This window comes from Pan troglodytes, chromosome 21 (assembly GCF_028858775.2).
Source record: "Pan troglodytes isolate AG18354 chromosome 21, NHGRI_mPanTro3-v2.0_pri, whole genome shotgun sequence".
Classification (NCBI taxonomy): Eukaryota; Metazoa; Chordata; class Mammalia; order Primates; family Hominidae; genus Pan; species Pan troglodytes.
Genome location: NC_072419.2, coordinates 32,572,727 through 32,585,469, shown reverse-complemented (window position 1 = coordinate 32,585,469; position 12,743 = coordinate 32,572,727). Strand labels below are relative to the sequence as shown.

At 50.1% G+C, this 12,743-nt stretch overlaps 1 protein-coding gene across 13 annotated transcripts in view; it reads right to left on the bottom strand.

Moving 5' to 3' along the window:
- Window positions 1-9,618: 9,618 nt before the first annotated feature.
- LOC129138214 (protein FAM182B-like) overlaps window positions 9,619-12,743 on the bottom strand; it is a 36,286-nt gene continuing 33,161 nt past the window's right edge. For 12 of the 13 annotated variants that reach the window (XM_054674783.2, XM_054674785.2, XM_054674788.2 and 9 more), the window contains one exon: window positions 9,619-11,373. In XM_054674783.2, coding sequence (XP_054530758.1) covers window positions 10,923-11,373 — 451 coding nt within the window. In that variant the 3' untranslated portion in view covers window positions 9,619-10,922. Of the gene's footprint in view, window positions 11,398-12,743 lie in introns of all 13 variants that reach the window. The other variant, XR_010154313.1, reaches the window with a different exon arrangement.

Here is a 12,743-nt window from a genome sequence, read left to right as displayed (position 1 = left end):
AGCAGAGCGTTGCAATCTCTCCCACCACAAACCTGGACCATCAGGGATGTTTCCATAGCAGCATGTATGCCAGTGAGGAATCTGGACATGATCTGTGATCCCCTCTCCCACTTTTCCTTTTCTCTTAGAATGGGACAGAGCAGCCTGGAGCAGCTAGTGTCCTGTAGTGACTCCAGTTTGCTGCTCTCTTCCTTATCTTCTTCCTCCTGCCCTCTGTCTCCTCTGCATCCTTCACCTTCTACATCAGGAAGCTCAAGTCACCGGGCCGAGCCTGGGCTTCTCATCTAAATCACGGAGTGCCAGTCAATGCCTCCCTTCCTCTTCCCAGGGAGCAACTTCAATCTTCCCTGCCTGCAGTGGGGAGTTAGACCCTGCTCCTTATTCCCTGTGGGACCATCCGCAGCCTGTTTCCTCACCCCTGTAATGGGACTGCCGTCCTCCCTGCCCACCTGGCAGTGCTAATTCCAGGCCGGGGGCCCTCCTGGGATAATCACCAGTGTGGGTGACACGATGGGTGTTTGTGTGTGTGGAGGGGTGGGGCTGCCACCTGGCCATTTACAGACCCCTTCCTTCCTCTCTCCCTGTGCTTGTCCCATGTCAGGAATCCCTCTCCTTTGTGCCATGAAACATAAGGCATTTTCCGATCCATCATGTCATGGAGCCTAGCTTCTCCTTGGTGAAGTTGGAGTTATTGTCACCATTTTACTGATGAGTAAAATGAGGCTCAGAAAGGGGAAAGTCGTTGCCCGGGTTCCGCTGTGGACTTACAGTGGAGCTGGGATTAGGATGCGTGTTCTGGATTCCTGGTGGGGTCCTGGCCCATCTGCAGCTAAGGCCTGTCTTTCTGCTCCCATGAGGTCCCTTTTCCATTCCTTTCCTCGCCATGACAGCCACTGTCAGTCACCACCACCCAGGGTCTGTGCTCACTGTCACACCACCCCTCGCTGTCTCCTGCGTCTGGGCTGGAACCCACCATGCCCATCAGAAAGATTTTCCTCAATGGTGGTTGGGCTACAAATCCACTCTCCCCAGACTGACACAAATTGCACTACAGGGGGCCGCAACTGTAGGCGTTTCTGGTCTAGAGAGAGAGATGGTCCCATAGAAATGTCAACATCACTTGGTGAAGAGGAGAGTGGAAACACAGGAGAAAGTTCAGGGAATGACGTCAGGAGGAGATAGACCTTGAGTTGGGTCTTGAGGGATATGTAAGAGCTACCAGGCAAGGAACGCTGGGAAGGGCATTCCAGGAGGAAGGAGCAGCATTCTCCAAGGCTCAGACTGGTCTGGTGGCTATAAGATAGAGCTGGGTGACCTGGACCCCTTAAGACAGTGCTCCCTTTTCAGGAGGAAATCTGCAGCTCCCATACTTTGGGCTGTCTCAGAGTCCCCCAGAGATCTTGGGAAATTCCTGGGTCCAGTTCCCAGGGATTCTGGTCCAGGCAGAGGAATCCACACTTCTCACAGGCAGGGGCTGTGACCTCACCCCACAGTTCTGATGCAGTTGGTCCCTGGATCACTCTTGGAGAAATACAAGCAGGACTGAGAGGCTTTGACCCAAGCACTGTGCAGGGGGTGGGATGGGGATAGATGGGGAATGGGCCAGAGGAATAGTGGTTGGAGCTATACCTTCCTGGACCACCCTGTCTAAAATGTGGCTCTCCCATCCCCCTTTCCCACTGATACATTCTATCCTCCTTCACTTTTCCTTTATTTTATTTTTTGTAGATACAGGGTCTCACTATGTTACCCAGACTGGTCTCAAATTCCTGACCTCAACCATCCTCACATCTCGGCCTCCCAAAGTACTAGGATTACAGGCATGAAGCATCATGCTCTCATCACCAACTCACATGCTGAACATTTGACTAGTTTATTTATTATCTGTTTCACCCTACTAGCATGAGGGCTACATGAGGAAAGGGACTTTGTCTATGTCATTCACTGCTGTAGCCAAGTGTCTACAATGTGTAAGGACATGGAAGCTGTTTCTGTTTTGGTTTGTAATTTTAATTTTGGGAAGCAGAAGATATCTGAGTGGACTCGGTGGCTGACAGGAAAAGGGAGAACAGTCTTTGTGTGCACTAGAGTGACAGGGAGACCTAGACAGAGAGATGTCAGAGGACAGTTCCTGGAAGAGGCTGACAGAAAGGTGGGGCAACTGGGGAGGGTCTCTCTGGACCTCAATTCCTTTGAAGCTGGCAGGGAGGAAGGAAGTGCATGGGTGGAGAAGAATGCCTGAAGAAGACCTCCTTGGCTTCCATATTCTTCATGAAGTGACAGGTGAGGGGCTTCCTGGGAAGAGAGGGCAGGAGGGGAACAAATGTAGGCTGGTGATGGTGGGCCTGCAGCAGTGCCCCAGGGTGAAGGGGTGAGTGCATTACTGAGGCTGGACCCTGGTCATGACCCTTGCCTTGGCCTCAAGACTCATTAAAAACCAGCCTCCTCCAGTGAGCTTAGATTATGCCACTGCACTCCAGCCTGGAGACAGAGTGAGACTCCGTCTCAAAAACAAAAACGAAAAAACAGCCTCCAGTCCCAATGTGCCCAGCTGGACCATGCGCTTCTTCCTGGATGTGCCACCATCACAACTGGAACACAAATCCTGAGTCACTGCCTCTAGAAAGCCTGCCTGGATTCGGTGCCCATCTGACTGGGCTCCTGCAGCACCTGGTCTGACACTACTATGTGACTTGCCTCTGCCTGCCTCTTATCACAGGTGCCTGTGTTTTTACCTGCCTCAGTGAGGGCTTTTGAGGCCCGGGCCAGGCTGATCCATCTTAGGGGCTACAGCAGGTGCCAGCAATGGCTGGGCTGTGTCAGGGCTGGGCAATAGGCAGGCCAGGTTCTCACGCTGGGCAGGGGTGCCCTTTGTGGGCTCAACTGGGCATGACCACTGCTTCTGAGTGGCCAGAAGATTCCTGGGAGAGGCCCCTTCATCTTGGGCTGACCCTCACTCCCCAGTTCCTTCCTCCCACCCTCACTTGCTGAAACCCTTTTGCATGTCCTCAAAATCCTGCTCCAGCACCAGCAGCCCCCTGGGTTTCAGCAGCCTCAGGGAACTCTTCCTTTTCTTCCTTGCTGTGAGTAAGAGGCCCGATCCCCTGAGGACACTGCTGCCTTGCTGTCCTCTGCTGCAGCCCTTCCCTGGGCCTGAGCAGGATAGGTCCTCCTTGCTTCTCATTGCCTCCCTCTTTCAGCTCATCATCCTGCTCTCCCATAAAAATCCATTCATGTGCCACGAAATGATGTTTCCGTCAACCCAGACCTCATGTGCAGTGGTGGACCCATGAAACTATAATGGAGCCGAAAGACACCTACTGCCTAGCCCAGTGACATAACAATTGTAACGTTATGGCACAGTTACTTTAAAAATATATTTATTAAAAAAGATTTATAATTCTATAGAAAAAGAAATATATATCTCATAGTGTAGCCTAAGTGTCCAGTGTTTATAAAATCTACAGTAGCGCGCAGTCATGTCCTAGGACTTCAACTTCACTCACCACTCACTGACTCACCCAGAGAAGCCTCCAGCCCTGCACGTTCCATTCATGACAAGTGTCCTAGACCAGTACCATACTATATTTTTATATAGTGCAATACTACGTTTTTACTGTACTTTTCATGATACGTTTAGATGCACAAGTACTGACCATTGTGCTACAACTGCCAATAGTATTCACTGCAGTAACCTGTGCCCAGGTGTGCAGCCTGAGAGCAGTAGGCTGTGCCATAGAGCCTAGGTGTACGGTAGATACAATATTGAGGTGTGTGTAAACACACTCTGGTGTTCGCACAAAGAAAAATTACCCAAGGACACGGTGACACATGAAGGGAATCAATATTGAAGCTCTTGCCCTCAGATTGCACCCAGGGCCACATCCCTATGCATTGAAGACTTGGCTCCCGGTTCATGGGCACTTTATCCTGCTGAGGTGATGTCAACATGCACATAGAGAGCCCTCCTCATGTTCTGGCTCTTGGTTCCTCCACTCCTAGAGACCTTGTCTCCACCCTCCCTGAGTAACCCACTCCTACCTGTATAATCTTGTCCTTGTCACTGCAGAAACTGTAGCTACTCCAGACACTCAATTTCAAACACCCTTTTTTTGACCACCACTTTCCTTTTTCCAGCTGCCTCCCAACTCCAACACACTTCAATGACTCCAAATTTTCACTTTTGTGTCTCACTCACTTTCTTGCAAATTTCCCCCCCTCCCAGCTGAGACTATATGGCCCAGCCTGTCATCCACCCTCTCTAACACTCTCCACTCTCTTGCCCCACAATTAATTGTACTCCCAGGGGAAAACTGCACTCTGCTGAAAACCAGGCATCCATTCCCTCTGCTCCTGCACTCAGGTGGCCGAGCACAGCCAGAGAGAAACACACATGCCTTTTGCTCTCATTTAATCATCAAGCCCAAACGTCCAGTGGGCCCTGGATGATGTCCTACAAACTCACTCATTTCCTGATGCCATAAGTCTGCCAGACTTCTTTATTTGTCATCTTAATAAAAATATATATAATCTAAGCATGTTATGAATACCAACTGATTTAATTATCATCAAACTCTATAAATCTGTTCTATAATAATCACTATTTCACAGCTGAGGAGATGCTGGCACAGGAAGAGATGAAGTGACTTGCCCTGGAGCCCAGGCACCCAGCTCTGGAAGTGCTGCCCTGTCCCCAAGCAACAGTATCTTGCCTTCTCCTTCCTCCTTAAACCTCTAAAACCTTCCTCAGCTTTCCTTACACCTGTTGCCTTGCTTCCTATTTCAATTTGAAAATAGATGCAATAAAGAGAGAACCTTCCCTGGATCCCACCCCCACATCTCCCCAGCTGCTTGCCTCTGTGCTTCCTTCTCCACCTTCACTTGTTATTGTAGCTGGAGTGTCTCCACTCATGTTAGGGGCGACTTTTCTCCATCATATCCACATCACATCCACATCATGTCCACAGTTCAACCCTCAGGTTCTTTCCTGAGTGTCCGCTTTGCACACTGCCCGGTTCCACAATGCAGGTCTCCCACCCATCTCACACCCTGCATGCTTACTTATTCATCATCTGTTCTGCTCTACTACAGTGAGGGGCAGGGATTCTGGGTATCTTATTCACTGCAGATTCCAGCATCTAGAGCAGTACCTGGCACCTAGAAGGTGTTGGTATTTAATGAAGTCAGTCATTTTATATGTCAGGCTCTGGCCTGGTGCTGGGGACACTAGGGTGATTCAGACAGGTCCCTGCTTATACCAAGTTTACAGTCCCATAGGGGAGACAAACACATTATCTGACAAATTTGCAGGCAGCCATTTATATTTTTCATCTTACAAAGCAGCCATTATTGTACTTGAGAGGAAATGCACTCAAGCCGTGAGCTGTAGCCCCACCTCCCCTACCTCAGGACAGAAAGCCCCAGGCTGCAGCCCTTACATTCCTTGGCCTCCATGGCTCCCTGGACTTTAGGAAACATCTAGTAATGGAGTCCAAGTCCACTTTGACTCAGAGCTGTGGGATGTCAACAAGGTGCTTCCCCTCTCTGGTCCTCAATGTCTTTGTCTATTACAAGAGATGATGGTGCCAGCTCAGCGAGCTCCACAGGGCTGGGGCAAATGGGACAGGGAGGGTGACAATGCTTTGTGGACAGAGAGGAGGAATTCTGTGTGGCTACCAGAAAGGCACCATGTTTATTTGACAATTTCAAACATGACAGAACTGCAGAACACAGACATCAAGACTCCCCTGTAATTCCATTTGGTGTCTAAAGCTTAGATTTTGTTTTGTTTAGGCAGTGGCAAACATTATGTATAGATATAGATGTGGGATCATAAAATGTGTTTAAAAGTTATTGATGCGGGACAACTTTGCATATCAATACAGAAGCATTTATTTGATTTGTTTTAATAGCTGTGAAATATCCCACTGTATGAAGCGACTAAAATCTGTCCTTGTATTGTGGATATTTGGATTGATGAACCATTGGAACAAAACAGAGAGGGCAATCAAAGCATTTGACAGCCTGGCAGATCAAAGTGAGAGGTTTATTACAGAAGACAGTAATGCTAAAAGGGGAGGAGAGCTAAGTGAATCCACCTGCTGCAATCAGAGCCCAGAATCCCACCACCCTAAGACGCAGGGGACAACGCGGCCAAAAGGGCAGAGGCCCCCAGGGCTCCCAGCCATGCCAGATGCAAACTTGTAATCCCACCCTGTGTGTGGGCTTCCTATGCCCTGGACAGTCTTTCCTGAGGCAGAGGCTGTTTTAAGAGCTTAGAGCACCCATTCTACAGCAGAATTTCTTATGAATGAGGTCCCTGTTCTGTGCTCCTCATCTATCCTGGGCCCTTTTCCCAACTTGACTTTCGGTAGTGGGTGGATAGAGGCCCCAGGTAAACACCAGGCCCCAGGTGGACATCAGGGCTCAAGTGGACACACAGGCTCCAGGTGTATATCAGGCCCCATGTATATACCATTTTCCTGGTACGTATTAGTAACCAAGGGGACACTGGACTCCAGGTGTACATCAGGCTCACAGGTGAACACCCAGGCCCCATATGGACACTAGCCTACAGGTGAGCATCAGGCTGCAGGAGGATACCCAGGCCTTAGGTAGATATCAGGCCCTATAAGGACACCAGGCCTCAGGTGGACATCAGGGCCCAGTTGGGGACTCAAGTTCTAGGAAGACACCCAGGCCTCAAGTAGCATCAGGGCCAAGGTGGACACTAGACTCCAGGTGGACATCAGGCCCTAGTTGGACACTAGGCCCTAGGTGGACACCTGGGACCCTGGTGACCATCAGGCCCCAGATTAACTCCAGGCCTTAGGTGAACATCTGATCCCAGTTGGATATCAGACCCCAGGAGAACATCAGTCCCCAGGTGGATATCAGCTTCCAAGTTGGCATCAGGCCACAAGTGGACACTGGACTTGAGGTGTACATCAGACCTCAGATGGACACCCAGGCCCCAGGTGTACATCAGGCTCAGGTGGAAATCAAGGCACAGGTAACACCAAGGCACAGGTGGTTACCTAGGCTTCAGGTAGACATCAGACCCCAGGTGGACACCTGGGTCTCCGGTGGTCATCAGGCCCTAGGTGGAAACTCAGGTCCCAGGTGCACATCACGTTCCAAGTGGACATCCAGGCCCCATGGTGATACCCAGGTTCCAGGTGGGCACTGGGCCCCAGATGAACACCAGGCTCCGGGTGGATACCAGAACCTGGGTGGACACCCAGCTCTGAGGTGGATATCGGGCTCCAGGTGGACATCAAGCCTCAGGTAGATATCTAGTCCCCAGGTGGACATAAGACCCCAGCTCGACACCAGACCCTGGGTGGATACCTAGGTCTTGGGTGGATGCATCTCCAGCTGAACATCAGGCTCCAGGTGGACACCCAGGCCCTAGGTGAACACTAGGTCTTAGGTGGACATTAGGCCCCAAGTGGACAACCAGGTCCCAGGTGGACACCCAGCCTTAACATGGACATCGGGCCCTAGGTAGACAGCAGGTTCAAGGTGCATATGAGGCTCCCGATAAACACCGGTCCTCAGGGAGACCCTTGTCCCCAGGTGAACACCAGCACCCAGGAAGACATCCACCGCCACCTGCACATCATTCCCCAGGTGTATACCTAGGCCCTGTGGGAGCACCAGGCCCCAAGTGAGTACATAGATCCCTGGTGGCCATTAGGCACCAGGTTGACACCCAGGGCTTAAGTGGACATGAGGCCCCAGATGAATGCTAGTCCCCAGGTGGATAAATAGGCCCCAGGCATACATCAGATCTGAGATCTATACTCAGTCTTCAGGTGGACACTAGGCCCCAGGCAGACACCAGACCCCAGGTGGATACCAGGCCCTATGTAGACACCAGTCTGCAGGTGGACAGCAGGCCCCAAGGAGACATTATGCCCTGGGTTGACACCTAGGCTTCAGGGCAACACTAGGCCACAAGTGGTTACCTATGCCCCAGGTGGACATCAAGCTTTAGTGGAATTCCTAGTCACCAACTGAACATCAGGCCACAGGTGGATGCCCAGGCTCTAGGTGAATACCAGGCCTCACATGGACATTAGGCCCCAGGTGAACATCAAGCCCCAAGTGAATATCTAGGTTCCTGGTGAACATCAGTACCCAGGTGGCACTCAGGCCCTACACTCAGGCCAAAAGCAGAAATCAGAACATATGTGGACACTCAGGGCCCAGGTGGCTATCAGGCCCCAGGTTTATATCACTTTCCTGGTAGACATCAGTACCCACGTAGACACTGGACTTCAGGTATACCTCAGGTTCCTAGGTGGACACCCAGGCCCCAGGTGGACACCAGCCTACAAGTGGACATCAGACCACAGGAGGACACCCGGGCCCCAGATAGATATCAGACTCCAGAGGAACACCCAGGCCTCAGGTGGACATCAGGTCCCAGGTTAATTCCAGGCCCCAGATGGAACTCAGGCCCCACCTGGACACAAGTCCCTAGGTAGATACATAGGCTCTGTAGGCCCTGGGGAACATCAGGCCTTAGGTGAAGTTCTAGGCTACAGGTGGACATCTTGCTCCAGTTGGACATCTGCTCCCAAATGGACATCGGTCTCCAGGTGGACACAAAGTCCCAAGTTGGACATCAGGCACCAGGAGGACTTTAGTCCTCTCTGGTGATCACCAGCTCCCAGGTTGACATCAGGCTACAAGTTGACACCTCGGGCCCAGATGGACATGTGACCCCATATGAACACTAGTCCCCAGTCAGCTAGGGCCTGGGTCCACCTGGAGCCTGATGCTTAGCTAGAGACTGGATATCCACCTGAGGCCTAGGTATCTACCCAAGGACTGGTGTCAAAGTGGGGCCTGATATCCACCTGGGGACTAGGTATCCACCTGGGGGCTTGATGTCCACCTCGAGCCAGATGACCTTCTGGAGTCTGATGTCCACCACAGGCCTGGGTGTCCATCTGGGGCCTGGTGTTGATTTGGATTCCAATGTCTACCTGGAACCTGGGGCCATGTTGTCCATTTGGAGCCTGGAGTTTTCACCTGGGGCCTGATAGACATCTGGCCCCAGTAAATATCAGCCTGGGGCCTGGTTGTCCACTTAGAGCCTGGAGTTTTCACCTAGGGCCTGAAGATCACCTGGGACCCGGGTGTCCACCTGGGACATCAGGCTCCAGGTGTACACCCAGGCTCCAGGGTACAACAGGCCCCAAAAGAACTCCAGACCATATTAAACATCAAGTCTCAGGTGGATGCCCAGGCCCCATGTGTACACCAGGCCCCAAGTAGACAGTGGACACCAGCTAAACATTAGCCCCAAGGTTGACACCCATACTACTGGTGGGTATCAGGCCCCAGGTGAATACCTATCCTTCAGGTGTGCATCAGTCCCCAGGTGAACATAAGGCCACAGATAGACATCACGTCTCAGGTGCACATCTGGCTCCAGGTAAACATCAGGCCTTAGGTGGATACCCAATCCCCAGGTGGACATCAGAGACCAGGTTGACACAAAAAATTCCCAGTGGGTATCATGTCCCAGTGGACGTCCAGGCTCCAGGTAAACACCCCAGCCCCACTGTAACCGCAACCACCATAACGAGAAATGGTAGGTCTAAGTACCATCATGCTCCTTGCTCACAAAAGGATGCGTAGATATTTTATTCAAAACACAACTCCATTCATCACTCTGAGCAGCGATGTGTAGAAAGGAAAAGAAAAATAAACCAGGCCTCAAGGATTCCATCCAAAATGAGGTAGATATTATAAGGGACAGAAATCCCCAAATGAAATGTTATAGTTGACATAGAATAGTCTTTAAAAGCCATTAACTTTCTCGCACATTTGATTCAAGGCATTATTTCCAGAGACTGAACCTAGAAAGAATTGCTTAAGACTAGGAGTCTTGTTCCAGCCTAGATCCCACACTGTTGAACATCTATACTTAGTACACCACATTATACATAGCACTGACATGACCTGTGTGCATTTAATTTTCTAATCCTTGTTCATCTCTGGCATATATATATATATATGACCTATGTAACATACATACATACAAGTACACACACACACAAAAAGTATATAAGGGTAGGATAGTATAATTGTGCAGTAACGTTTTTTGTGAAAGTGGTGGAAAGTGGATTGCGTTGGCGACATGCTGTAATGTGCTTCCATTGGCAGAAGTGAGGCTTTCAAAACTAGTCGTTTTCATTTTTCTCTAGCAACTGGGAAGATTAATAATTGAAGATGTGTTGGTATAAAAATAATCATAATAATCACAATGAAGTGGTGTTAATAATTATATCACAAGATATAATAAATTATAGATTTTATAAGATGTCAAAAAAAAGATGCCATAAAATCTTTCAGATGATTGACATGTTAAATGCGGCCTCCTGTGCCGCCCTGGGGCGCCACTCTCGCTGGGTTCTTGGCGGTGCTCACCCTACTCCACCTGCTCAGCCCAGGCTCCTGCACCCCGGAGTCACGCCATGGGAGCGAGGACCTTGCCGCGGCCCTAGACAAGGACAATGAGGAGCGGGTGCACGTGGAGTCCCCGCGGATAGGCTGGACGCAGGGCAGGAGCCTTTGCAGGGGTGCACAGCCTCCTCTGGAAGCCCTGGTCTCTGCCCGGTGCCTGCTGAGCCCTGTGAGCTCCGCGGCGGTGGAGCCAGGCCTGCACTGCCTGCTCTCGGCCCCGCCTGCGGACCCTCTGCCCTTTGTCTTGCCCATGGGGCCCGGGGCCTCAGCTGGCCCGGGGTTCCTGAAGTTAGCTGACGATGGGCTGGCCTCTGGGACTGGGTCGTAGGCCTTGTGCACTGGCCGCCACTTCACCAGCACCAGGCCTACCTGCGATGCTGCTGGAGATGCGGGATGCCCGGGCTCGGGCTCTGCTGGGTCCCCTGGCGCTGCGAACCCCGTCAACTTCCATCGCAGCCACCATGCTGCCTGCTGGTCAGCCCTGGTCTGCAGCCTTCCTGGGACCACTCCGGCCCCAAGGAGGCATCACTCAGAGCCGCTTGCGACACCGGGGCCGCCTGAATCTCCGCCAGGGCTGCGCCGCGCAAATGGCTCCAGCCAGCCAGCCCTGGCCCATGAGCAGGACTTTCCGCTCCCCCAGAAGATTGCCCTGGGCAGGGATACACGGCTATGGAGGATGTAGCGGATACCTTCTGAAGTTTGTGGACACTCCTCTGCCACACCAAAAGTTTCACCATCAGCTGCGATGCCGACTGAGGCGCAGAGACCCCTTCGGGATGTGGACCAGGCAGTGATTTTGCTGGGCATCCGCAGTGCTGACCACCCCAAGTGCAGATCCCCACTTCGTGTTCCTCCTCTCCACGTTCCACATCCAAAGTTCTCTCACCATTTCTAAGCAGGAGAAATCAAAAGAAACTGAAATCAGAAAGAGAGAGAGAGAGAGAGAGAAAGCCATGAGCAAAAAAAAGAGCAAAACCTTTTGGAAAGCGTAAAACGCCCCAAAGCCAAAAACTAACTCTTACCTCTTTTAAACCTTCTGCACTTCTCCAATGATTAATGATTTATTTTTTTTAACCACTGGCAATTCGCAATTATTAACTTCTCTGGCATTAATAAATAGAAATTGAATCACATGTGGGAGTATAATTTGTATTATATGAAGGTTTTCATATTTTAAAAAATAATTGTCCAGTTTTTCTCCATGGATTAACAATTAATGGGAAATTTTCAACATTGCTGTGTTAATGTCTCCTGAGATAATTAGATGTGAATAATTTTTATAAACAGAATTTCCTGGGTGGAATTTCTCATCTTCAGGAGCTCCATAAATAACCGTGTCCCAAGAGAACTGTGAATTTGGGAACTGCAGGAACTGAGTCCCAATCGTCCAGCCTGGAAGCTTTTGGGTGATCATTCTTGCAGGTGACTTCACTGCCTTCTGTTGAAGGACCAGTGAGAGCCTGGGGGTTTCAACCTACAAGAGCCTTACCATTTTAGGGTTAGCATTCACAATGAGGAAAAGGCATACTTTTTTGATATTCTCCGTATGTAATAAAAATAGTTACCAAAACAAAGCAAAGTGTGAGTGGTGACTATTGAGAGGACCCTTTCTATCTTTGCTGGATTCCCAGAGATTTCTGAGTTTCTTTTGGAGTCAATAGTATTTCCATGTTAATTCTGAGCTCTTAAAGCCCGCAATATGAGTTGCAGCCAGTGACTAGAGTTGCAGCCAGTGACTAGAGTTGCAGCCAGTGACTAGTGTTGCAGCTTGTTAAACTGATCACTGGTGATCAGCCTTTTCGTTCTGCTCACTTCTTAAAAGGTCAGCTTGGTCAGGGATTAGTGCTACCCTGCCAGAAATAAGCAGTTAGGAATCAAGTAAAGGAGTCAGCTAAAAGCGTAATTACTAAGTAGTGAGGTCACAGCTAGATGGTTGTTGATCTCATTTTCTCTCTGCTGCTGATTTCAAGGCTTTATACCGTGTTTTGATGTTACATAGAATGTATAGTATGAAGTACAAACAGTCTGTTAGCTTCTTGGAGCTATACTCCATTACTGGAGCAGGGGACAACAATTTGAAGGACATTACTACTTAGTTTAATCTGCCTTTGGCTAGAATAAACTTCAAGTTCCAAGGGCTGGGTTCAGTTGTTGTGCAAATTTAGATTGTTGCGGTAAAATTTCCAAAAAAAAGGATAGGACTCTTTAGATGAAATAAGAATTTAACCGTATTTGAACCCTGTTAAAGGCCAGACAAGTTT